Here is a 25,711-nt window from a genome sequence, read left to right on the forward strand (position 1 = left end):
ATGGGTTCATATACAGCATTTTGGTCTTTCAGACAAGACAAGCGAAATTATTCAGTAAAGAACTATGATGGTTATAAGGAAAAATGTCATTCATATATATATATATATTTTTATGTAGCATATTCTTCTAAACTCTTCTGTAAACAATTTGTCTCTTTGTTTACCATTGTCTTATGACTATGAAAAGTAAAAAGTCACAAAAAGGATTTGAGTTTTGTTTATTTTTGAAGAGTTATCTAGACTGAAAAAAATCATCCAAAATTGATCAGCTTATCTGACCTCTACATTTCTAATAACACACATGCACGCGCACGCGCACACACACACACACACACACACACACACACACACACACACACACACACAATATATATATGATTGATTGATTGATTGATTGATTGATTTTCTTTATTTAAGTGTCATACTTCCAATGAAGCCCAGCCCAGATGCGCTTACAGGACACTTTTACTGTTCATCATTTAACCCATTGATACCTGATGCAGCATTTGTGTGTATATCCCTCATTTGTGTGTGTATCCCTTTAAGACCGCGAACCGCGTCTTAAAGGGATACACACACAAATGCTGCATCAGGTATCAATGGGTTAAACAAACAATGATCAAATGTAAAACCAACAAAAACACCCAAAATACATACAGTGAAGTTGTGCAGCATGAAAACCACCACCTAAACCTACTTAAAGAGCTGTGCTTGCCTTCTATTCCAGGCCTTAGAAATAAAGTTAGCAGTCTAGTCTATAGACACCAGTGACCTCATTTACAACTTCTTAGTTTTTACGTTTTATTTTATGGATTTCAAGGTATTTTTTCTTAAACAATGACATAAAAAACTATCCATACATTAAGCACACAATACGGAAAAATAACTAACAGAGTCTCCAAAAAACAAAACAAAAACACTTCAAACAAAACAGATCAAACAAAAGAAACATTAGAGATATCATGACACAAAGTCAGTCCCAGTCTGGAGGAGTTGACAGGAGTTTGGGGGGGGGGCATTGAGTCAGACTGGTACATATGATTGGGAGAAGGGGGCTTCCCTTTGAGAACAACCCGGTCAAGAAAAGGTTGCCAGGTCTTATGAGCTGTCGACTCACGCAAGGTGTTGCTAATCTTTTCTCATTTAATAAAGCCACAGCATCTGCAATCCACCGTGTGTGGGTCAGTGGGCGAGTCTCCCAATCAAGAAGGATCCTCCACCTAATCAACACTACATTTACAACTTCTAATGTAATTTATAAATTCAGATTCATACAATCACATCAGAGAATATGATAACAAAAAACTAATTTAGTCAGCCTCCCCCCCAATAAATCACCATTTTGTCAAAACATGTGCATGAGAAAATGTGTTTAAGAATGAAGTACCAGTTCCTCTGAGAAAGCCCTGCATTAGTGATCAGCATGCATGTCAGACTGCACCAAAACAAACAGCACATTGTCTACATTTAAACAGAATGTTTTCACCAAAGCTAAACTGCAAATGTGATTTAAAAAAGTGCCTACATACAGACATTCCATGGAACCACCGCAGTTATAGAGAAATGTACCTTCATAGTGTGTCCCTCACAGATGGGCCTTTTCACCTGGTCTTTAACGCTGTAAAACTCAGGGTCATATAGCCAGCAGATTGACAGACTCAACAGCACCCTGAGTCTGTGCTATGCTATGGTGTCATAATCACATCATCACCAGGGACACTAAGCACCAGTTCAGTTTGCTCTGTCCTTCCAGCTGCAGGGAGGTTTCTCACAGGAATCAACACCCGTCCTGTTGAAATCAGGGTAAGACGGCTATTATTGCAGGTGTAAATGTAACACTTTTACTTAAGGTCCCACCTTTGATCAATCTATACTGTATTTGTATAATATAATATAATATAATATAATATAATATTATATTATATTATATTATATTATTACTATATTATATTAAATTTATATGTTTTAAATGAAGTCTTTACCTTTCTTGTTGTAGATCAATCCAGCGCTCACAAAGACAAAACCAAGTAGCAGACCAAACCCTCCCACAATGATTTGATTCCTCTCTGATGCAGGAAGGGAAGTGTCAGCGTCTAAAATAATGAGAAAAATAAGCTTTCATAAACATCATACTGACAGTTTGCTGACCCTACATACACATACATCAACACACTGAACCCACCCCAGACTTGAAGCAGTGGTTCAGAGAGGCTGTAGTGTTCTACCATGCAGGCGATGTTCTCTCCTGGAGTGATGGTGTACTCCAGGTAGGAGTGAATCTGGTAGTAGAAATCCCCATCAGCCCACACTTCAGAGAAACGGACGTCTGAGGTCACTTCCTGTCCGTCCTTCAACCATGTCACTCTGATTGGTTTTGGGTAAAAGCCATACGCACTGCACACAAGCATGGAGGGGTGTCTACCATGATGCGACTTGACTGAATTCAGCTTGACATTGGGCTTGGCTGTTAAGTCATCTGAAAGAAACAAGTTAAGGTTTATATTACTAGGTCCATTCCTAGGCTCGCTACCCACCCTGCAGCTCGCATACTGTACACAGCTCGGCCGCTATGCACGTTAGCCCGCCCTGCAGCTAGCCCGCTGTGCGGGCTCACATGCTCTTATGACATCACTGATGATCACTGATGATGTCACAACTTCGCATCACTGATGACATCACAATTGCTCTTATGATATCACTGATTATGTCAATGCCACGGCCGAGCCCGCCCTGCAGCTCGACTGCTGTGCAGGCTCACTTGCTCTTCTGACATCACTGATGATTATACTTTGAAAAGGCTTCCCAAAAGGCCAACACAATAATAGAGTGACCTGGTTGTGACCAGTTAGGCCACATCTGCAGTAGACGGTTTTAATGGAACTGTGTTGCTAGGGAACAGATTGGAATCTAGCTTATTTCCTGTCAGTTATTGTACTAGCAAACGCTGCAACAGGAAGTAACCTGGGCCTGGGGGAAATGTTGAATATTCATGTTGTTGAGTTGAAACTTTAGGGTTGTCCTACAACCCAGGTTCTACGAGAGAGAACAAGGATTCTCACATTATGCTGAAGCCTGCCATAGGAGCGCTGAACTGGATGCCTCTTTTTTTCTTTAAAAAATTACTTTAGAACCACCCATGATGCCCCTGAAGGCATCCTGGCACACCTTGGCCGGTGATTGGCGCAGCCACCCACGTGACATAGACACGACCTCTGCCAAGCAGACAAGGAATGTCAGTCACTCCATAACGCATCCAGCCCGCTCCGAGCGAAGCAAGGGCAGCAAGGTTGGAATTGTGAGAATCCTCGTTCTCACTCATAAAACCTGGGTTGTAAGAGAACCCTAACGTTTTACTTCGTTTCAAACTTTGGATTCTCACATGATGATGATGATGATGTATGCCTGGTGACATCAAGATATTGTTATTATTGCATGGCCATGCGTTAGTATCTCATGGCCAGGAGATACATGAGAGTGGGAACGAGATAATTAAGTCGTGGCCATGACTTACTAATGCATGGCCACGACTTAGTAATGCATGGCCACGCCTTACTAAGGTGTGGCCACGACTTACTAAGGCGTGGCCACGGACTTTCTGTCCGCTGTTCTTTGAAGAGGAGCAGTTAAGACAGACTTTCGGCTAACTCAAAGCTAACGGCTAGCATAATGCTAGGTAAGGTCTCAGAGAGGAGCAATGTGTGCACGTCAGCGGGCTGGAGTGACGTTCCTTGTCCGGTTGGCGCAGGTCGTTTCTATGTCACATGGGTGGCTGCGCCAATCACCGGCCAAGGTGTGCCAGGATGCCTTCAGGGGCATCATGGGTGGTTCTAAAGGTCTTTTTTAAAGAAAAGAAGAGAGGCATCCAGTGCAGCGCTGCTAGGGCAGGCTTCAGCATATGTGAGAATCCGAAGTTCGAAACGAAATAAAACCGTCTATATGTTACTGAAGGTTCCTTGTGCGTCTTCACATCTAAATCCTTCAGTAAACCTACCAGTGGGTAAAGTTGTCTTCTGGTGACCTGCATGGCTGCATCCCTCCTGTTAACCTCTTCGACGAGGTTAAGAATGACCAGTGACTGAAGTTAGGGGTGACAGATGGTATCTCATGGACCCCTTGCGTGGGATCCCATGCACATGACTTTTTACAAACATATAAGCACCTTATGGGGCTGATAGCACCACGTTGCAATGTTGATGTATGGTTTTTTCCTTCTTTTTTCTTTCCTTTCTTTTCCTGTGTCTGAGCCTGTTTGTCTTGTTCGTATAATGTTCTCTAAAAATTTTAAATAAAATATAAAAAAAACTTACCAGTGGGTAAATGTGTCTTCTGGTGAACTCATCTCTGTTCACCAACCCTGTCGTCCTCTGACCATATAGCCAGCAACAGCCCTAACCAGTTACGTCTTTGCTTTGAACATTTCATTTAGCACAAACTCAAGAAAAAATATTTTTACACTTACCTCCAAATGCGTCCCTTTTGGGTGCGCTGCACATGATGGATTTTTGAAATTTTCTGCCCGATGCATCATAAGGATCACTATTCCAATTGCTTGCCTCGCCCACTGCAAAGGCTGTGAATCCTGTCCAATTACCTCTTGTGCTGTTGTATTCCATCATTAATTGTTTATTCAAACGCGCCATTATGGTATACTCTGCATGATTTAAGCCTGGACCTTTGAAAGTACAGCATGCAGTGGACTGGTAATAATCTCCATCTGAGATGTACTGTAACTCACCCAAACTGAGAAGAGAGAAAACGATACAAAAATGAAAATTCACAATATACATGTTTTCACATACCGGTAACATCAAAATCTACAGGAAAAGTGTCTCTGTCATGATGCATTTATGAGTCTACGAGTTCAGGACAGCAAAGAAACAAGGAAATAGATGCTGGCACACTGATAATGTCAGCATGTGACCAATGATATAACAATATGACACAGAATGGCACCACCCTTTCACCACAGGAAACTCCCACTTCCACTGTATGAGAGTTTAGTCGGGCTAATAGGGTGTCCGGACACATGTGAGAAGCACCGGGAAAGGGGCACAATGCACTATATATACACTATGCACTATATATACACTATGCACTATATATACACTATGCACTATATATAGACTATGCACTATATATACACTATGCACTATATAAACACTATGCACTATATATACACGATGCACTATATATACACTATGCACTATATATACACTATGCACTATATATATTATACACTATATATACACTATGCACTATATATACACTATGCACTATATATACACTATGCGCTATATATACACTATGCACTATATATACACTATGCACTATATATATTATACACTATATATACACTATGCACTATATACACTATGCACTATATATATACTATGCACTTTATATATACACTATGTACTATATATACACTATGCACTATATATACACTATGTGCTATATATACACACTATGCACTATATATACACTATGCACTATATATGCACTATATATACACTATGCACTATATATACACACACTATGCACTATATATACACTATGCACTATATATACACTATGCGCTATATATACACACTATGCACTATATATACACTATGCAATATATATACACTATGCACTATATATACACTATGCGCTATATATTTACACTATGCACTATATATACACTATGCACTATACACTATGCACTATATATACAGTATGCGCTATATATACACACTATGCACTATATACACACTATGCACTATATATACACTATGCACTATATATACACTATGCGCTATATATACACACTATGCACTATATATACACTATGCACTATACACTATGCACTATATATACAGTATGCAAACAATCTCATTTGTGTTTTGCAGTTGCTCAAATAGTTTGACTCGCATCGCTATAATTTATGAATCTTATATAATAAGAATGTGAATTGTGTGAGTGAGTGTGTGTGCTGTGTGTGTGTGTGTGTGTGTGTGAGAGTGAGAGAGTGTGTGTGTGTGTGTGTGTGTGTGTATATATACACTATGCACTATATATACACTATGCACTATATATACACTATGCACTATATATATTATACACTATATATACACTATGCACTATATACACTATGCACTATATATACACTATGCACTATATATACACTATGCACTATATATACACTATGCACTATATATATTATACACTATATATACACTATGCACTATATACACTATGCACTATATATACACTATGCACTTTATATATACACTATGTACTATAGATACACTATGCACTATATATACACTATGCGCTATATATACACACTATGCACTATATATACACTATGCACTATATATGCACTATATATACACTATGCACTATATATACACACACTATGCACTATATATACACTATGCACTATATATACACTATGCGCTATATATACACACTATGCACTATATATACACTATGCACTATATATACACTATGCACTATATATACACTATGCGCTATATATATACACTATGCACTATATATACACTATGCACTATACACTATGCAGTATATATACAGTATGCGCTATATATACACACTATGCACTATATACACACTATGCACTATATATACACTATGCACTATATATACACTATGCGCTATATATACACACTATGCACTATATATACACTATGCACTATACACTATGCACTATATATACAGTATGCAAACAATCTCATTTGTGTTTTGCAGTTGCTCAAATAGTTTGACTCGCATCGCTATAATTTATGAATCTTATATAATAAGAATGTGAATTGTGTGAGTGAGTGTGTGTGCTGTGTGTGTGTGTGTGTGTGTGTGTGTGTGTGAGAGTGAGAGAGTGTGTGTGTGTGTGTGTGTGTGTGTATATATACACTATGCACTATATATACACTATGCACTATATATACACTATGCACTATATATACACTATGCACTATATATATTATACACTATATATACACTATGCACTATATACACTATGCACTATATATACACTATGCACTATATATACACTATGCACTATATATACACTATGCACTATATATATTATACACTATATATACACTATGCACTATATACACTATGCACTATATATACACTATGCACTTTATATATACACTATGTACTATATATACACTATGCACTATATATACACTATGCGCTATATATACACACTATGCACTATATATACACTATGCACTATATATGCACTATATATACACTATGCACTATATATACACACACTATGCACTATATATACACTATGCACTATATATACACTATGCGCTATATATACACACTATGCACTATATATACACTATGCACTATATATACACTATGCACTATATATACACTATGCGCTATATATATACACTATGCACTATATATACACTATGCACTATATATACACTATGCGCTATATATACACACTATGCACTATATATACACTATGCACTATACACTATGCACTATATATAGGGTGAATGGAGGTATTATGGGACACTTTTTGACTTTTCGCCTTGTGGAAGCTTTTTTGCCATCAATTAAAAAAAATAGCCCAACACATGATACATTTCTGTAATAGTCAAGATGTTACCTAACCTTCTGAGGTGGAATGAAGGTTACATTATATTCCAAGGAGGCGTGGCATCCTCTTTTGTGTGAACTGACCCAAAATCCCTTTTTTCTGTAACGTTTCGTATTATGGGACAAAATGTTTCGTATTATGGGACAGATGCCTTATGATGAATTTAGGCTAGTGTAAGCATTTACTACACAATTTAATTCATACTTTGATATAATCTGACATGCACATCTTACTTTTCCTATTCATCTTTATAAATTAACACTCCATGTTCATTTAAACTGTTTTATTTAATGTTTAAAACTCTGTAAACAATTCAAACAACAATCGGCCTGCCCTCACTGTCACAACAACCCCCTTAGTTGTTGAGTTAACAGTAGGTTAGGTTTAGGATGATTAAGTTGAGGGGTGGGGTTAGGGTTAGGATGATTAAGTTGAGGGTTAGGGTTAGAATGATTAAGTTGAGGGGTGGGGTTATGGTTAGGATGGTTAAGTTGAGGGTTAGGGTTAGGATGATTAAGTTGGGTGGTGGGGTTAGGGTTAGGATGATTAAGTTGGGTGGTGGGGTTAGGGTTAGGATGATTAAGTTGGGGGGTGGGGTTAGGGTTAGGATCATTAAGTTGAGGCATTGGGTTATGATGGTTAAGTTGAGGGTTGGGGTTAGAATGATTAAGTTGAGGGGTGGGGTTTGGGTTAGGATGATTAAGTTGAGGGTTAGGGTTCGGATGAGTATGTTGATGGTTGGGGTTAGGTTTAGGATGATTAAATTGAGTGGTGGGGTTATGGTTAGGATGATTAAGTTGAGGGTTAGGGTTAGGATGAGTATGTTGGTGGTTGGGGTTAGGGTTAGGATGCTTAAGTTGAGGGTTGGGGCTGGGGTGATTAAGTTGAGGTTTGGGGTTAGGATGATGAAGTTGAGGGTTGGGGTTAGGATGATGAAGTTGAGGGTTGGGGTTAGGATGATTAAATTGAGGGTTGGGGTTAGGGTTAGGATGATTAAGTTGAGGGTTGGGGTTAAGGTTAGGATGATTAAGTTGAAGGTCAGGCTGGGATGATTATGTTTAGGGTTGGGGTTAGGGCTAGGATGATTCAGAGTCTATTAATATTAACCAATTGAAGTGGTCAGCTTTTTTTTGCCTGCCTATTTGTTGGTAACCACTAATCTATTCTAGAGAATAAACAATGGTTCTCTATTGCAAGGTTGATAATTTTGTTCATTAGCAAAGCCTTTTAGCACTGTCCCATAATATGAAAACATACTGTCCCATAATACGAAACCGTGTTTCGTATTATGGGACAAAATGAAAACAACCTAATTCCAAAAATAAAACTTTGTTTTGTTTTGTTTTTGTTTTGTTTTTGGTTGCAAACATGCATCATATTCATGTTCCATCAAAAGTTTGTGCAATATATTAGCTATGAGAATTTTATGACCTTATGATGAAAACTAGCTAAAGCTTATGTCATTTTCCTCACCTCATGCCCTGCAGGGTCAACCTCCTGTTTGAAGCTTGCCCCGCCCACATATGTGATGTCACACCAATGAGGGCATGCGATTTTGATTGTGTAGTTTCACAGGTAGGGCTCAGAAAAAAAAGTTTTTATTTTCACTCATCAGGCAAGAAAATATAGCCTCTATAGCTTAAGTGTCCCATAATACGCTATGTCCCATAATACCTCCATTCACCCTACCTGAATTTGGATATCTGCCGATACCGATATTATTCCGATACCGTTATTCTTCTTGAATATACAGCATAGGCAAAGATTTGGCCAATTAAAAGATTTTTTTTTTAAATATACCTTGCAAAAAGCAGACAAAATTAAGAAAATATACAAGGCAAAGAAGGATACCATTATACATGGGCAAATTACGGCCAGCGCCCCCGCGCTGGAATTGCAAAAAACAACAAAACAAAAATTCCAATCCAATTCCGATCCGTGAATTATGTTGGTATCGATATTGGATCGGATCGGCCCCATCCCTACTTAGGAAGCTTTGTGAAGAACAGCCTCAAATCTGATGGCCAGTGCTGCCTCACAGTGAGCTAATCCCCCCCAAGTCAACCTGTAACTGAGCCATGTAAGCCTGATTCCTCCCTCACCTCTGAGGAAGTAGAGGAGGATCTCTTTGAGCATGGCTTTGTGGATCTCTGGGTGAGTGATGGAGTTCAGCAGCTTCCTCTTTTCCTCACTGGCGAAGATGAGCTGCCCCAGCTTCTGCCTGTCGATCTCCCCGCTCTCCAGCAGGATCTCTGGGCCGAAGTGGTCGACGATGCGGCAGTAGGCAGCACTGTGGGGCTCCACCACTGTTACCGAGGCACAGGCAGTGAGAAGTTGGTGCTTAACAAATGCCACTTGACATCATACATGTCACATAATTACACACTAACTAAACCCAACCTCCCAACTCAAGGTAAACTGCTGTACTGTTGTACTGTCTTGTCTTCTTAATCACCTAATGTCTAGTTTTAACACTGCCCAATTGTCCTATGTCTTTTTGCTGTTATGTTGTATTGCACACTAGAGATGTAACGGTATGAAAATTTCACATCACGATTATCGTGACCAAAATTATCACGGTTATCGTCATTATCGAGACTCACTGAAATCATTTTACGACGTTTTATATTGAAAACTCAGACCCAAAAAGGAGTGATAAACTCACTGAAATCATTTCTCCAAGGCTGCACATTTGCATCTGGGAGAAGGTTGCCAACTTTGGTTGATAATGGACAGTATTTACCATGTTTTTCAACACACTGTAATCACGGTACCACGGTTTTAACGATAATGAAAATTTGAAACGGTACGGTATCATAAGGAATTTTATCATGGTTATCATTAAAACCGGTTATCGTTACATCCCTATTTTATCCCTATATTATATATATTCTCTATTAGTGTTGTCACGGTTTTCGGTACTTCGGTACTAAAGGCTGAATTATGCTCACCCTGCCATGAAGGGCGCGGGGGTGGAGCGAGGGCCGGGCGCGTCAAATGACGTAAATTTGTTGGGCGTGGTTATTTGCTAGCTCCGTCTGGCGCTCGCCTTGTGCCTGATTTTTTTTCTAACAGCGCGAGCAGCGCACGGCTTCTCTCCAAACATGTCCGCTTTCAAGCCACTGAACCCTGAACACTGAGCTGTGTTTTCGCCACATTTCTTGACCCATGTGGTAGGCTATAAACTTTGATTTGCAACTGTTCGTTTTTAGTAATTTCACCAAGTAAATGTGTTGTGTTGAGAGCATTATTGAGAGAGATTAAAAGCAGCACAGAGTAGGCTATCAGGGCTGAGAAGTAAAACGGCTTTCAGTAAAAACAAGTTTGGTGATTTGATTCCTTCATGTGCTGATGTGCGGTCGTTTGAGAGTGAAAGCGCACTCAGTACTGCACATAATAGCGTTTCATTGCGACTTTTCACGGGCTGTTCTCACCATTGTACAATACATGCTGATCACTTTCTGAGTATAATGGCATCTGCCCCAGCGCGAGGTCTGCACGGAGACTCGCAGGGCCCCACCCCACGGAGCTTTGCTCGAGTATAAGAGCACCTTTAGTCAGTACTACATTGTTTTCGGTACTTCGGTACCTGTTTTTGCATGGTACCGAGCGTATCGTTTTGTTTTTTTAATTCAATAAACAATACTTGAGGGCTACATGCCACTGGTGTTGCACTGTCTGCCCTCACTGCCATACAGAGTTGAATATAAGAAGTAAGCAGAAGCACATTGTTTTGTTTTAAAGTTGAAGGCTACATGCCATTTGTTCATTGGAAATGGTTGCATACTTTAATAAAAGAGAATATGTTGAAGAAATATCAGTCTGTTTTTTTTACCGTGGTACCGAAATTGGTACCGAGTACCGTGGAAATTCACTAGTACCGGTACCGACTACTGAATTATTGGTACCGTGACAACACTAATTCTCTACAGTATCTCTATACAGTATATTCATTCTGTGAACCGGAAGAGGTTGCACTGGAAAGGACCCTCAGAGAGAGAGGGCATGGCCTAAAGGACCAGCAGAGAGAGAGGGAGTGGCCTACCTTTCCTGGCCACCACATCAGCATCAATGATGGGGCATCCGAGCTCCCGCAGCATTGAAGACACTGTGCTCTTCCCTGAGGCGATACCGCCGGTCAGTCCCACCAAAAACATCTGGAGGCAAAGGTCAAAGGTCAGGATGTTACCAGAATCACTATCCATATTTACGGTCGGTGGTTCAAAGCCAAAGCCACACAAAAAACTGGAAAAATATTGTCTAATTTGTTGTATTATTAAAAACATAATAGCCTCAACCTGAGAGAGAAAAAAGTCAGAGCATGGTTAACTTGAACAGATTAAAAATACCTGCATACAAGAAAAATACACATCTGCAGATTAACAGGTTGTGCATTTGATGTATATAAGAAAAATAGATCCACACATAATAGTGTCTATTAAAAGCAAATGAAAGGGGATACATTTACAAAAACAGAGTATGGGAAATAAGTAAAAAATCTGTGCAAAAGGGTCTGTTGTACTGCTGTGGTAAGGCTTTAATAATAAGAAGATATAAAACAAGAGCGGCTCAAAGCCATATATAACTTAATTGGGGGCTAGTGGACTGGACTGGTACATTAATTTCTAGAACATCTAGTTAGATGACATGATACTGCAGCTAGCCGAGGAGCTGAGACCTGTGTTGGAGAGACCGACTAGGCGACACGGGGCTCTTGCACTTTTTTTTGCGAAGGGAGATTTTCAAACTGAAGTGGCCGACATATCCAAAATATCTCAACCTGCTATGTCACGTAATTTAACTGAGGTAGCAACAGCCATCAGCAATTTGGCTCCTCGGTACATACAGTTTCCAAGGGGGGAGGAACAACAACACACATCGTTAGCCTACTAGCGCTCCTACTTCCCCCGCGAGTTGAGAAAGGAGGAGGTGTCTGTTGCTAGTGGTTGCTAGGGTAACAGACAGAAAAGTTGATAACCGATGCTGGATGAGTATTTAGGATTTCCTAACAAGACATAAGATAGGATTTAGCAAGATAAGATAGGATTCCTAAAGTTAGTTAGGATTTGCTTCTGTAATACCAAATCAGAAAAAATCCTACCTTAAACTAGTCCTATCCTAACTTAAGACATAAGATAGGGAGTTTCTGTAATGTGGCCCCTGTAGTATAACTATTTATTTTCTTTTCATTATCCCCCCCCCCCCCCCCCCCCCCCCCCTTCCCCGAGCATTTATCCGTGTCACAAGAGCATATAGTATAGCGGATTAGCACCCAAAAATAAGAGAATTGTGCACTTTTGGAATACCATAAGGACTATTTTCTGATGTGGAGGGAAGTCAGATTTGACCTCAAATCCAAGATGGCTGGCATTTCCCCAAGTCTTATGTACAAATGTGCAAGTGTGCACTTCTTCAAAGAAGCATGAACTGTCCCACATAGTGAGTGAATACCATAAGGTTTATTGACAGATATGGAGGGAAGTCAGATTTGACCTCAAATCCCAGATGGACGCCATTTTCCCAATTTACATTAGATTTGGGAAAATGGTAGCCATCTTGTTTTTTTTTGGTCAAATCTTACTTCCCTCCATCTTACTGACCCTTATGGTCACTTAGTATGTGAGAAATGTCATGCTTCTTTGAAGAAGTGCACAATTGTTATAAGCACATTTGTACATTAATCTTGGGGAAATGGCAGCCAACTTGGATTTGAGGTCAAATCTGACTTCCTTCCACATCTGAAAATAAACCTTAGTGTTCATTCACTTTGTGAGAGAGTTCGTGCTTTTCTCAAAAAATGTACAATTGTTATAAGCAGATTTGTACATTTTACACCAGAAAATGGTGGCCATCTTGGAGTTGAGGTCAAATCAGACTTCCCTCCACATCTGAAAATAATCCTTGTGGTATTCACTCACTATGTGAGGAATTACATGCTTTTCTCAAAAAGTGCACAATTATTCTGCTAATCCGCTCTACTAATAACTAATCATCTCACCTGCATATTTCCTGACCAGGCCACACATGAACTTGCGCTCCACATTGAGGTTAAAGATGTTGTCTAACACCTCCATGGCTCGCTTCTCCATTGCTGAAAAGAGGAACGCCTGGGCCTGAGGGGAGGTGAGCGACCACCTCTGCTCCACGTGGTTCTTCTTTTCTAGAGCACAGATCTTTCTCTGCGCCCTAATACACACCCGCACACACACAGACACAACATATGAAAGACATGTTACAATGATTCCATGAAGTCATTTATGCAAGAGGCCATTCTTATAGCACACTCTTAAATGTCCATGCCTGTCTACCTATCTACCCCACACCCAACTGGGCAGTGGTATTCCTGGCTGCTAAAATCACAGCAAAATGATTACTTTAATTTGTTTTGACATTATGACGCCTACTTTTCCGTTCTCGAGATCAAATCCACAACTTGAGCTCCTCCTTGAGATGTTGTAAGTTGCCATCTAAGAAAAGAGAGAAGTAAAAAAGGGGTGGGGGGGGGTATAGCATAGGTTTACTGCAAAACCAAGGAGGCAAGAAAATCTTCAAGCAATGGGTCTTCGGAAAAAACTTTTTTAATAGTCTAAATTGTTGTTGTTAACATTGATGTGTTATAAAAAAAAAAAAAAAAATTACATTACATTTTTATATAACCCAATAAAGCATTGACTTACTGTCCCCTCTGAAACTGGTAGAGATTTTCGACATAAGTCTCCTCCCAGGAAAAGGAAACCTCTTGCTTCTTCAGAGAAGCCTCCAGATCCTTCCCCCAACTCCTGATGTCTTCAACAGTGGTACCTTGAAAATAGCATGTAAAAACAAAACATAGATTAGCTTAGTGTTTCTCCAACAGTGGTGGTTAGAGGTCAATGGTTCAATTATTAGATAAAAAAAAAAAAGGCAAACTTTAAATGAAAAACCATGGAAAAAGGATACGGATGCTGAGACAAGGATTGAGACGCAAGGAGTTCTCCTACCTACTGTATCAATGACTGCACGGTGTATGGGGGCTCTGATATTAAACATGTTTAATCTCCATAGAACTGTATTCAAGGTAATAGATCATATGTAAGGGTTCATGCGCGATGAAGTGTCCATTCTCAGAAATTAATGGACAATGCAGAGGCGCAGTCCATTAATTTCTGATAATGGACACCTCCAAGTGCATTAACCCGCTTATACCATAGTCACTAACCAAAGAAACAAAACAAGTCCATTCATTCATTTTCATGCATTTTGCAATCTAAATCTAGTTGTCATAACTTTGAGAACCGGAGACAAAATCCCCTAGGCTGCTCAAGATTTTCACAGGATGAAATAGACTCAGACGGCCGCAGCATGTGGCTGATCGCTCATAGGCTACAGTATCAGTAAGTTCATAGGGGCAGTCGGCATCCTGTGGAATGCAGCCTTTTAGGCTAAGATAATTCAGATTTTCGTTTGTTTATGACAGGTGACTGCTTCCTTGTTGTTGTTATGGTTGCGCTCGAGCGCTTCGGTCAGCTGACAAATGTAAACGTCAGATCTCCGTAAATGCCCGTCATTTTGATCAACTGAGCACACAAGGGTAACCCAAATGGTTACTTTGACCTTTTTTTTCTTCTAAATTTATGAAAGTGACATATTAACACTGAACGGTGGTATAGAGCTCAAACGGCTCTGCTGAGGACATGGCACATGGATATGAATTGTGAACAGACGTTTGCCAGGACTTAGCTAGGTTTACATTATAACAAAATAATGGACACGCTACAGCAAATCAGAATCGAGTATTCACCCAGACCATGGTATAAGCTGGCTTATGTCTTACTCTAGATAAAGTGTGTTAATACTAGTACGGGTCGATAAAGCAAAAATATCATCACAGTATTTGTCTTAGTTCTGAAAATATAACAGAATTTGGAATTATTTAGTTATCCAGTGCTTTTAAATATGCCAAATGTTGTTAGTCAGTGAGTAAGTGAACACTCAAGAGGTTATGAAGGTGCTCCTTGCAAGCAGTTAATTCATATTAGAACACGGCTCTCTCGAATACTCGATTCTGATTGGTCAATCAACAATATTCACCGGTCATTATTTCTCGACGACCGACCGCTGCTCTGCCACACCTGGTATTAATCAGTTGATAAGAGCCTTTTGTCAGCAACCACTAGCCTACTAATTAGGCCAACCAGTTGCAGCTGTGGTGTCTTGTGTGCCAATTACGAATGAAACCACTTTGTGTTGAAAACGCTATTAAAATATTTGAATAATTATTTTTGTCAGATTATTGAATGATTTAGTTGTAGGCCGTGTTCTAAGCGGGATAATGTATACTGAGCCAGTATCAACAGCCAGGGTTTTTCTGCATCTAGAGCAAATGTACATATTTATTCACAATAATCTTCAGGACTGTTGATGGGAGATTTGATACAGGAATCAACGCCTATAGGCTTGCCTGGGGAAGTAAAGTGCCACATCAGTAAATACCGCAACTCGCCCGTAGGTGCATATACAGTATACAGTATACGGCACTTTCTTGATATTATAGGGCTTTGTTTATATGACAGCTTATTTTACTAGTGGTCATCAATTAGCTATTCATCTCTGTACTAGTAAAAGACTCTCCCACCTTTCGCTCAAACAGAGAAGTCCCCTTAGCGCATGTTGAGGGAAGCAACTGTAACTTCATCGTGGCTAAACAGGTTTCAACAAGCACGCTATTGCAAAAGTTAGTGAGTTAACAAACCCCCACCCATAGTACTGTAGGAAACTCAAAAACATTTTTTATAGGGGTAAGTAAAAGAAACACTCAGGGAAAGTTGATTTCTAACCAAATACAAGTAGAGAGAATATCCCTTGTCCCATCGGATTACTTACTGTCAGTGTTGGGGGTAACTCATTACAAAAGTAACATATTACATGTAATATATTACTTTTAGCAGTAACTCAGTAATATAACTTATTACTTATAGGATTTCAGTAGTATTATACCAGTTACTTTGTCAAGTAACTCAAGTTACAATTTGAGTTACATTTGATTCAATCAAAGCACATATTTAAAAAAAGATACAATCATTTCCTAATCAAACTGTGTTTTTATGCAAAAAACCACTATAGATGATAATAACAAAGGAAAAGAATAAAATTTAGAATTTTGCATTGTTTACACTGACTTCAAGGCGGTTGAAATTATTTTTCGGGATGGTTCCGGGGCAGCGATGTCATTCTGCTACTGCTGTTATTTTGGTGAAAGTAATGCAAAAGTAGTGTAATAAGTAACAAGTTACTCTACACAGAAAGTAATATTGTAAAGTAACTTATTACTTTCAAATGAAAGTAACTAGTAATATGTAGTCTATTACATTTTGAAAGTAACTGCCCAACACTGCTTACTGTAACTGTGTTACAACTGTGTTAACCCTCTAGCTCCTATGCACTTTCATCCTTATGCACTTTTATCTCTTCTCTCTTCTATCTTGCTATCCTCCTATTCTTCTCATCCGCACGTCTATTGTCTGTAAATATGTTCTAATTTAATTGCCGTTTATACATTTTTTCGTTTAAAACTTTTATTAATTTTTTCTTGTTATTGCTGTACTGTTTTAACCTGGTTGTATGTCGCTTTGGATAAAGGCGTCTGCCAAATATAAATAAAGTAAAGTAAAAGTAAAGTAACTAACCCCTCTTAATCTACCCCCCCCCCCACCCAAAAAAATTGAAGAAAAAAACTCTGAAAAACGAATGCTACTCTTACTAATGCTACTTTATTGCTTCAAAAGTGGAACTGTTGTAGATGGTGTTGCATAGCAGAATGTGATATTGTAAGTCGCTTTGGATAAAAGCATTTGCTAAATGACATAATGTAAATGAGAGAACATGTTACGGAGTACAGGAGTATACAGTATATCAAACCAAAAATGAATTGCCATGTAAAAAGACACCCATAGAAGTACAGTGTGAAGATAATAATTGCATGACAATAATTAACACAAAATGAAGACATAGTTTAAATACCTGGCAAAGACTTCATGAGGTTTGTCAACTCTTTCTTTGACTCCTCCTTTATTTTCTCGGCCTTCAGAAGTCGCTGAGGAATGCCTGTTACTACAAAAAGAGAAATACAGTGCTAAGATTTAACCAAAGACAGAGGCTGGATTATTGACTTTTCTATGTAGAGCAGTGGTTCCCAAAGCGGGGTACGCATATGTAGAGCTACTACAGGGGGTACTTGAGAGCAAGGGGGGAAATTATTGGCAAATTCACTTTCCCATATCTTCGGGACACTTTCAGTCTCATTATCCAAATCCCCATAAGTATTCCGACAGCTTTCCTAGGGCCCAAACGGTTAATTTAACTTATTTTGGATTTTTACACTGAAGCTGTTCCAAATGCATCGCTTGGCCCCTGTTGAATCTCTGCTTAAAGAAACGTAGTCTTTTTTTCAGAGATGTGTTGACACTGCTTATAAATGCATCCCTGAGGCATTTTTTCGGCATTTTAGAAATTTATTTTCAGTAGTTCTTACATCAGCCCATAATGGATTTAATTCACAGTTCCAAAAAGCTTTACCTTTTAGTTGATGTCCTAGACTTGTAGGTAAGCCAGAAGTCTTAGTGGAAGAGTGTCTATCTATCTCTGCATAGAGAACACTGCACAGTGAACTGTAGCAGAGATCCACATCCTCCTGATTATCCCAACAACCCATATGTCTGATAATTTCTAGTAAAACAGTGCAACACAACTCTGATGAAAGAAAGTTATCAGGGAAGACTCTAGGTCGCCTACTTTTATTTAGATCAACTGGGGGCTGAACTGTAGGGTACCTTTGAGCATTGGCTTTAAATTTAGGAAATGGTCAGGCACTTTACACCGATCCCCCAAGTCCCTTCCCCGTGCAGCGCCTTCGGGTGATAGGTAGCATGAAAAAGTAACAAAAAAATATTGTGAAACTCGGTGTTCAAATCTTAAAGCAAAAATATCATCTACTGCCTTATCAACAATGTTAACCTTGAAATACTGAAGTAACTCATCCTTAACAAAATACCAACCCCACCCGAGGCTTTAATATGCAGATTCCTATTTTGTAAAGTCCAGCCGTCCAAAGCAATTATAGTGTGTATCACACACACACACACACACACACACACACACACACACACACACACACACACACACACACACACACACACAAACAACTCACTTTGCTTCTGTTGCACTTTGGCAGAGTAGTGCAGGAGAGCATCTGTAAGGAGGTCTGTGCGATGAGATGGGGTCATCTCCTTTGTGATTTTTCCAAATTTTCGCAGGTAGGACCACAAGCGCTCACTCTGCTCCCCATCAGCCAGTCCTGTTCCCTTGTGGAATCGAGTGTTGAACTGGAACTGTAAACACGACATAAAACATCTGTAAAATATTAATCATGCTTAGTTGGTGTATTCATGTCCTCCTCAACGACTTGCCCGATCATGATCAGGAAATTTCAGGGAGCCAACACGGCATAGTTAGAGACATGGATCAAGGTTAATTACTGTTACAACTATGAAGAAATTATGATGAGAACTAGCAGGCTCACAGACAATTAAAAAGAGAGAGGCTTGAATGTGTGAACACTTCTCAACTGTGCTGTGGTCTCTTACCTTCTCTTATGCAATACAGCAAAAAAAAAGTACTGTGGAGACACAATGCTACCCTAAATTCAAGCACCTTCAATGTCTATTTCCACAAACTTTTAAGGCATAGATTTCAATGATTTTAAGGACCCGTGGGGACCCCGAGTCTAGTGCGGTAGTTTTTTGTACTTATTAAAGCACAGTCTATGGAAAATAGACTGTGCATCAGGCTCAACTAGCAAACATCTACTTTCTGATCCAGGTAGAAAATGTTCCTAACCTGACATGCAAGATTGTGCCCATAAGAATGGAACACTGACCTTGTTGTTCATCAGGTCAGGATAGTGGCGCTAAAGAAATGGCAGAAAAAGTAAAGAAAACACAACTTTAATTCATAACTACACATAGTCAATTGACTGATCCCACACCCTCTTGACCCCAGCAAAGACATTTTTGACTTATCCCCCAGCTCTGTAACAAAAACAAGGTTGCATTTGGTTCCAGGTAAAATGCTTTATTACCTGCTTCCATCAAATCAAGGGGGAAATCCGGAAGTAGGACACAGACAGACAGAGGCAGACAGACAGTCAGTTACAGATAAGCAGGCAGACAGAGAGACAGACACAGACAGAGGGAGAGAGACAGACCGAGACAGACACACAGAGATAGAGACAGACAGAGATGCAGAAATTAGATGGATATATAGATAGATAGATATAGATGCAATGATTTTAAAACCTTTCACATTTGCTCTGCAATAGTACCGTAACTTAAATATGTAGTGTTACCTGTAGGTGGGGTTTGAGTTTGCACGCGATGTCGTACATGAAAACCATTTTCAGCTGGCGCTCCACCTGCTCTCTACTGAATTCCTTCAGCAAGAGGACAGCATTTGACAGTCTGAAGAAATTAAGCAAAAAGAGTTAGATTCACACTGCTCCTAGTTCTAGGAAGGTTCCTAGTAGAGGATGGGTCAAATGCAGAGGATGAATTTCCCCATGGGGATAAATAAAGGATAACTTAACTTAAATCAAATAAATGATGTATTTAAGCATATATTTAGCATTAGTTCTTGCAAAAATCAAATACCTTTCTCCAGATTTCAAGTTTAGAAACTTGACTGGATGCTCATGCCTGCAGGTGAGCCCGAATACGCCAGTTTCATCCAGCTTTTTGAACCTGACTCTTGACCGGATTGCACTCCCAGCATGGAATCCAGGACACCCCCCCTTTGAGGGCAAAAGACAGAATCCTTTCATCACTAAGCATGTTACATTGATTTGACATGAGTAACAAAGCAGATCGCTTTCTTAAAACTATCACATGTAGGTGGAATTCTTCTCTCAAATGAAACTATAGTCCTACCTCTGGTTGAGGGTTTGCATGTTCAACAAAACTGTCCACTTCACTCTGATTGAGGAAAAATCTATCTTCATGTTTTGGAGGCTCAAAACTTTCCCCTGACGACTTTTTCCGTGGAAGTCCAAACAGCGCGTCGGCAGCCACACAGAGGGTTCCATTTTCCTAATATAATACAAGCAATGATTAAATATACGCACATGAAATAATAATGCACATCCAGACATGCCATAACAATTATTACTGTACCTTTGGACACATGGGACAGCTGGCTCCATCAGTCAGTCTTGGTGCCAAAACAGAGCAGGCCATCTGCTGGAACTGCCAGTGCCTGAACTCTTCATAGCATTCCTTCACCAAAATGCTATACAGTTCAAGCAGCTAAAACGCAACAAAATAGGAATTTGAAGATTAATAAGATGCCAATAATGTGAGCCCTGCTAATGTGGTAGAAAAGGAATTCCATATTCATAACATAAGATCCACCTGAGTTGAAGGAAAGGCTTCCTGGATCGCTGAAATGATTCCCCTCATGGAGACCCCACATTCCAGTTGGAGAAGAGAAAAAATTAGTCTCATCAGACTCAAGGATATGGCTGTTTGTGGGCGTCTGGGTGAAGCTGGCCACAACCCCAAACGGATAGGAGTTGCATGTTCTGATTCGCACATACAGAATGTGCAAACAACAACATGCATTCTTGCTGCAACAAAAAGGATTTTACAAATGATTAATCTTTCAGGGGGCTGTGTTTTTATAATTAGTGTGTTAGATTAATTGTTCCGACTGCACATTATGATGCTCTGTGATGCTACATACTGTATCTTGCTGTATACAAAATATAAACATTGTTCACACTGTAGAAATCATAGAATCAAGCACTTTTGTCCAGAAAATCTGGTATTATATGGAATATTGACAAAGAACAGCCAATAACTGTGTATTTTCTATGAAAATACATGTTCCTTACATAAACTAGACCCTGCATGTCTCTGCTTCCACAGCATAGCTTAGTATCAAATAGTGGTCCAGAGTTCTAAACGTATGCTTTAAGTTGTAGTTTTAAACACTGATCAGAACACCTTTTTTTAAAACACACATTTGCAGTATTCTGAATAGGTTCTGCCATGGAACACCAAAACGGAATACCTTTCTGATCAAATACATGCAGCTGTCGTTTGTAGGATGTCATGCAGGTGTGTCCATCATGCCTTTTCCAATCCCACCTGAAGCCATTTGGCACCCTCTTCACGTATGCGTTACCCTATAGTAAATATACCATAAAGAGCTGACATGTTAATATTTACTTCAATAGAGACAGTCTGCATGTTTGGGAACGCCCATACAGGCTCTAGGAACGCCCACAATAGACGCTGGGTTAGCTGGTTCAGCCTTGCTGGGGGCGTGGTCAGGGTGGGGTAAATTCCCCCGTTCTATCCATTCAGCAAAGTTATAATTTAGCTGATAGCCCAGCCCAGGCAGACACGATCGGGGATTTAACCACCGAAGTAAACGCACATCTGAGCAGACGTCTTGTGTTCTGCTCTAGAACCCCCAAACATGTAGTTTAGAGCCACAGCACCGTCTTTTGGTGAGTCAGCCCATGAGATATATTGGCGGTTTTACCCCACTCGCGCACCAGCCGTTTAACATTTTGTGGGCGTTCCCAGACATGCGGACTGTCTCTATAGAGGGTATGCATGTGATGTCACAGAGGCAGAAGTCACTGTGGGGTCACGCCCACTGAGTCACAGCAAGACTGAGCTTGAATGCAGTAATCAGCCTAGATAACTGACACCTGCTGCTCAGGGAGGAACTTGACACTCATTTTGACACTAATGCCTACCCCACACTACAGGATAATTTGCAAGATTATGGCCAAGATTCCCCCCTCCCGATTTTCTCGGGGGTGCTCCCGATTTGATGCGCGTCGGGCAGATAATCTTCCCAAATGATCCTGTAGTGTGTGGGGTTCAAAGATTCACAATCGGGAAGACTGCCTCTTCCCGATTGTGAATCGGGCATATCTAACATGTTAGATATTTACAACCCGACAGGCGATTGCATCTTGAGCAGAGAGCCAGTAGTAGCTGCGTTTCCATTAGTTTTTCGCAAAATAATCTGGTCCGCGTTCGCCCGCAGCCCCGCACAGAAACAAAGAACGAGGAAATTGTCATCGAGGTGAAATACCCGTGCGTCTTTGAACGGGACGGAAAACTAATGCTATACTGCAAAGCATGTAGCCTACAACAAGCGCTTAGGTCTCATGCTTCCCGCATCGGCGAGTGTCCGCACGGAAAAGTGAGTCAAATCAGCAGACGCGCCCCTCCACACAAGGCACCTGTGCAGACGGTTTTCGCCTGGCCGTGCACAGTAGGCCCACACCCCGAATGGACGCGGCTGTCCGCGCAAATATTAGTTAAACAAATCCTTTCAGTGCAAATGCATTATAAAAACAAAAAATAAGATTTGTTTAGAAAACGAAATGACACAAATGTATTATTATTATTATTATTATTATCATTATTACTACTACTACACCCGGTGCGCACACTGAATAGGCATTTTAAAAGTTAACGTCGAGCCCTGCTTCCAAGGTGAATCTTCGGCATAATCTTCTAGTGTGTGGGGTTGCGTTTGAACAGACGCGATTGTGTGTGTGTCCCAAGATTGAAATGTTAAAAAATTGGCTCTCTCTGTCCTGTAGTGTGTGGGCTCTCAATATTTTTATAATCTTCAAGGATTTGAAAATCCTGTAGTGTGGGGTAGGCATAATTCCCCATGGAACACCTCGTGCTGAGTAACATGCATTGAGTCATTGATTAATTGCTTGATAGTTTAGAAAAAGTCCCCTTCCCCTTTGCTCTTTTCTGCAAAACAATGGTTTCTTGGAAGATTTGAGCTTCTATAATTTGTAACATAGTGGTAGAAAATGGAAAATACTTACATCCCACATCTCCATTTCATGCACAAGGTTGAATTTGCTGTGTTCTCTAATGGTGCAGGGGGTGCAGAGTACAGCCTGATTGTCACAATCACCACATTTCCAGATTTCTTCCTTTAAAGCACACTGACATATGTGGCAGCATGGACTTAGGGGTGGGCAGAGGGACTCCACAGCTGGCACATGCAGACTGGGCCGGATTTCAATCCATGCCTGCAGATAGGGATGCAAATTGTGATCAATTCTCGTAATCGATTAAATGGTCATGTTAACAATTGATTAATCGATGAATCATTAGATTGAAAAAAAAAAAACGCTTTTGACATGCTAAATAGAAAGTACAAAATGCAGGGTTTTACACCTGTCTTTAGGCCGACCCAAAAAGTCGATCAACCAACTAAACTTCCTGCGTTAGCTGTCATTGTGCTTGTGGACGTGACATATTTCAACATTGTATTACAATGATTACTGTTGTCTTTTGCGGGGTAATTCTCCCACACTGGACTTTCTGTCTGCTAGCTTGGCTTTCTTCTTCCTCTGTATGAGCAGTGAAAGTTAAATTTCACCCTCGTGGTGTTAAATCATTTCAGCAAAGAAAATAAAAATTAGAAATTAGCACATAGCCTACATTGTAGATTAATCTGTTAACATAATATTTGAATGATCTAATTATGTACGATCGATTAATCAATTGTCGATAAACCATTAACATCCCTACCTGCACATCCTCGAGCTTACGAAGTTTGGAAGGTGGTGGAAGAGCACCGCCCTCAGGTTCTAGAGGGGCTTCAGCCATTGATGCTGGTGCTGCTCGATCGCCGCCTGGACATCCTCCTATCTCCTCCATAGAGCTGGTAGGAGACTGGAGGATGTTGTGCCTCCTTACCGACTTCATGGTTCTCCCCTGGTCCACCACACAGCTTCTCCATTTGACATAAATTTTTTTCTTTACTTTAACCATCTTTCTGCAAGAAATAACATGAGAAATATAAAATATTGTGTTAGAGAGAGCAAGTGAGAGAACTTGTGTGAATGAGGAAGAAAAAGTAAGAATTTTGCATATTTTGATATGTAGTCACTTAAATGCTCAATTTTTGGATAAAATTTTTACTAGTTTGCATCCCTGAAGCTTGTTCTTAATATAGGAAGACAGAAATCAAGGTTCTTGGCTCCACTAGAAGAAAGCCCGAAGAGATGTTCAAGATGTGGTTACAAAGGCAAAAATATGTAACAATTTATGGTGAAGCCAGTTATCTTAGTTTCCTCACATTTGCCACTTACCTAAGAACATTATTGGTACTGCTTTACTGACAAAGAGGATACCTCATTTCTTTGTGATAGTGTAAGAAGAGTTCAAAGGGTGCAAACTAAGGCAGCAAGAATGTTATTGTATGACACTAAAGCTAATGGAAGACATTTTGAAATCACAATCCATTCATGGCATTCCCTTTTAAGCACATGCACTGTGGAACGTTTGGTGACGTCACAATAAAGTATCCCCCTTTTTGCTGGGGACTGCCTGGAAGGCCCTCAAGGACCCCTGGCATCTCTGGAGTCCACTTTGAGAACGCCGTGATCTGTAATCGACTGGTTTTCCTGTCCCCTGCCTTGGAGGCGTAATTATGGATTGCACCGCGGTTTTAGGCAGACCACGCCCTGTGCCCGCCTATGCAGCAGTCAAGCGTCAGGATTGGCCAGGAGCGAGCCTTTGTTCCCCTGCTTTTGACAGATCAAATCTCCCACACCAGACACTCCATGTAATATAGCAATCGGAAACCTAAATGAACATAAGTGGTAGTTATCGCCCTAAAGGGGGCATACATATATATATAAATATTTATACCATGGTCTGGGTGAATACTCAATTCTGATTGGCTGCAGGGTGTCCATTATTATCTGATAATGTGCACCTAGTAAAGTCAGTACCACTCACTCCCAATATACCACAGTTAGAGCCGGCACTGTATCCCTCTGCCTCTGAGAAAACAAATGGTAGCCTTAAGGCCTAAACATGGTCATCCGTCCGCCTCGAATTGGAGCCGTCTCGCCGCCTGGCGGCGCCAGCTAGCCCTACATGCTCGGACGCCACTATGCCCTCCCTCCTTCCACCCTCCCTCCTCCTGTGGAAGCTCCGTGTGAAAATGGCGGAGATTGTCTGCCAGGCAGTCTGAATGAAATTGAATGTAACG

The 25,711-nt window shown here is 40.2% G+C and overlaps 1 protein-coding gene and 1 long non-coding RNA gene across 2 annotated transcripts; both read right to left on the reverse strand.

The window, feature by feature from the left end:
- Positions 1 to 404: 404 nt before the first annotated feature.
- Positions 405 to 3,546, reverse strand: LOC310795588. The gene is made up of 3 exons (XR_014553630.1): positions 2,183 to 3,546; positions 1,983 to 2,093; positions 405 to 1,789 (listed from the first exon to the last, which is right to left on the reverse strand). It is a non-coding gene; the product is annotated as an uncharacterized lncRNA (long non-coding RNA).
- Positions 3,547 to 9,763: 6,217 nt separating this feature from the next.
- Positions 9,764 to 24,541, reverse strand: LOC310795570 (uncharacterized protein). The gene is made up of 16 exons (XM_083657643.1): positions 24,241 to 24,541; positions 23,526 to 23,735; positions 21,728 to 21,842; positions 21,067 to 21,281; positions 20,830 to 20,961; positions 20,587 to 20,745; positions 20,311 to 20,450; positions 20,010 to 20,121; positions 19,542 to 19,571; positions 18,813 to 18,993; positions 17,627 to 17,716; positions 14,305 to 14,428; positions 14,032 to 14,094; positions 13,626 to 13,813; positions 11,673 to 11,784; positions 9,764 to 9,933 (listed from the first exon to the last, which is right to left on the reverse strand). Exons 1-15 carry the CDS (start codon positions 24,481 to 24,483, stop codon positions 11,696 to 11,698), a joined length of 2,091 nt encoding a protein of 696 aa, XP_083513769.1. The 5' UTR covers positions 24,484 to 24,541; the 3' UTR covers positions 9,764 to 9,933; positions 11,673 to 11,695.
- Between the last annotated feature and the right edge of the window lie 1,170 nt (positions 24,542 to 25,711).

Source organism: Poromitra crassiceps (genome assembly GCF_964638095.1).
Source record: "Poromitra crassiceps genome assembly, chromosome: 21".
NCBI lineage: Eukaryota > Metazoa > Chordata > Actinopteri > Beryciformes > Melamphaidae > Poromitra > Poromitra crassiceps.

Excerpts from the sequence above, each read along its gene's own strand:
- LOC310795570 (XM_083657643.1), bottom strand. The coding sequence starts at position 24,483 with ATGGTTAAAGTAAAGAAAAAAATTTATGTCAAATGGAGAAGCTGTGTG. Across the intron at positions 21,282-21,727 it reads GCATGTATTTGATCAGAAAG|CAAGAATGCATGTTGTTGTT; the intron begins GTATTCCGTTTT and ends TTTTTGTTGCAG. Across the intron at positions 14,429-17,626 it reads CCTCATGAAGTCTTTGCCAG|GTACCACTGTTGAAGACATC; the intron begins GTATTTAAACTA and ends GCTATTTTCAAG.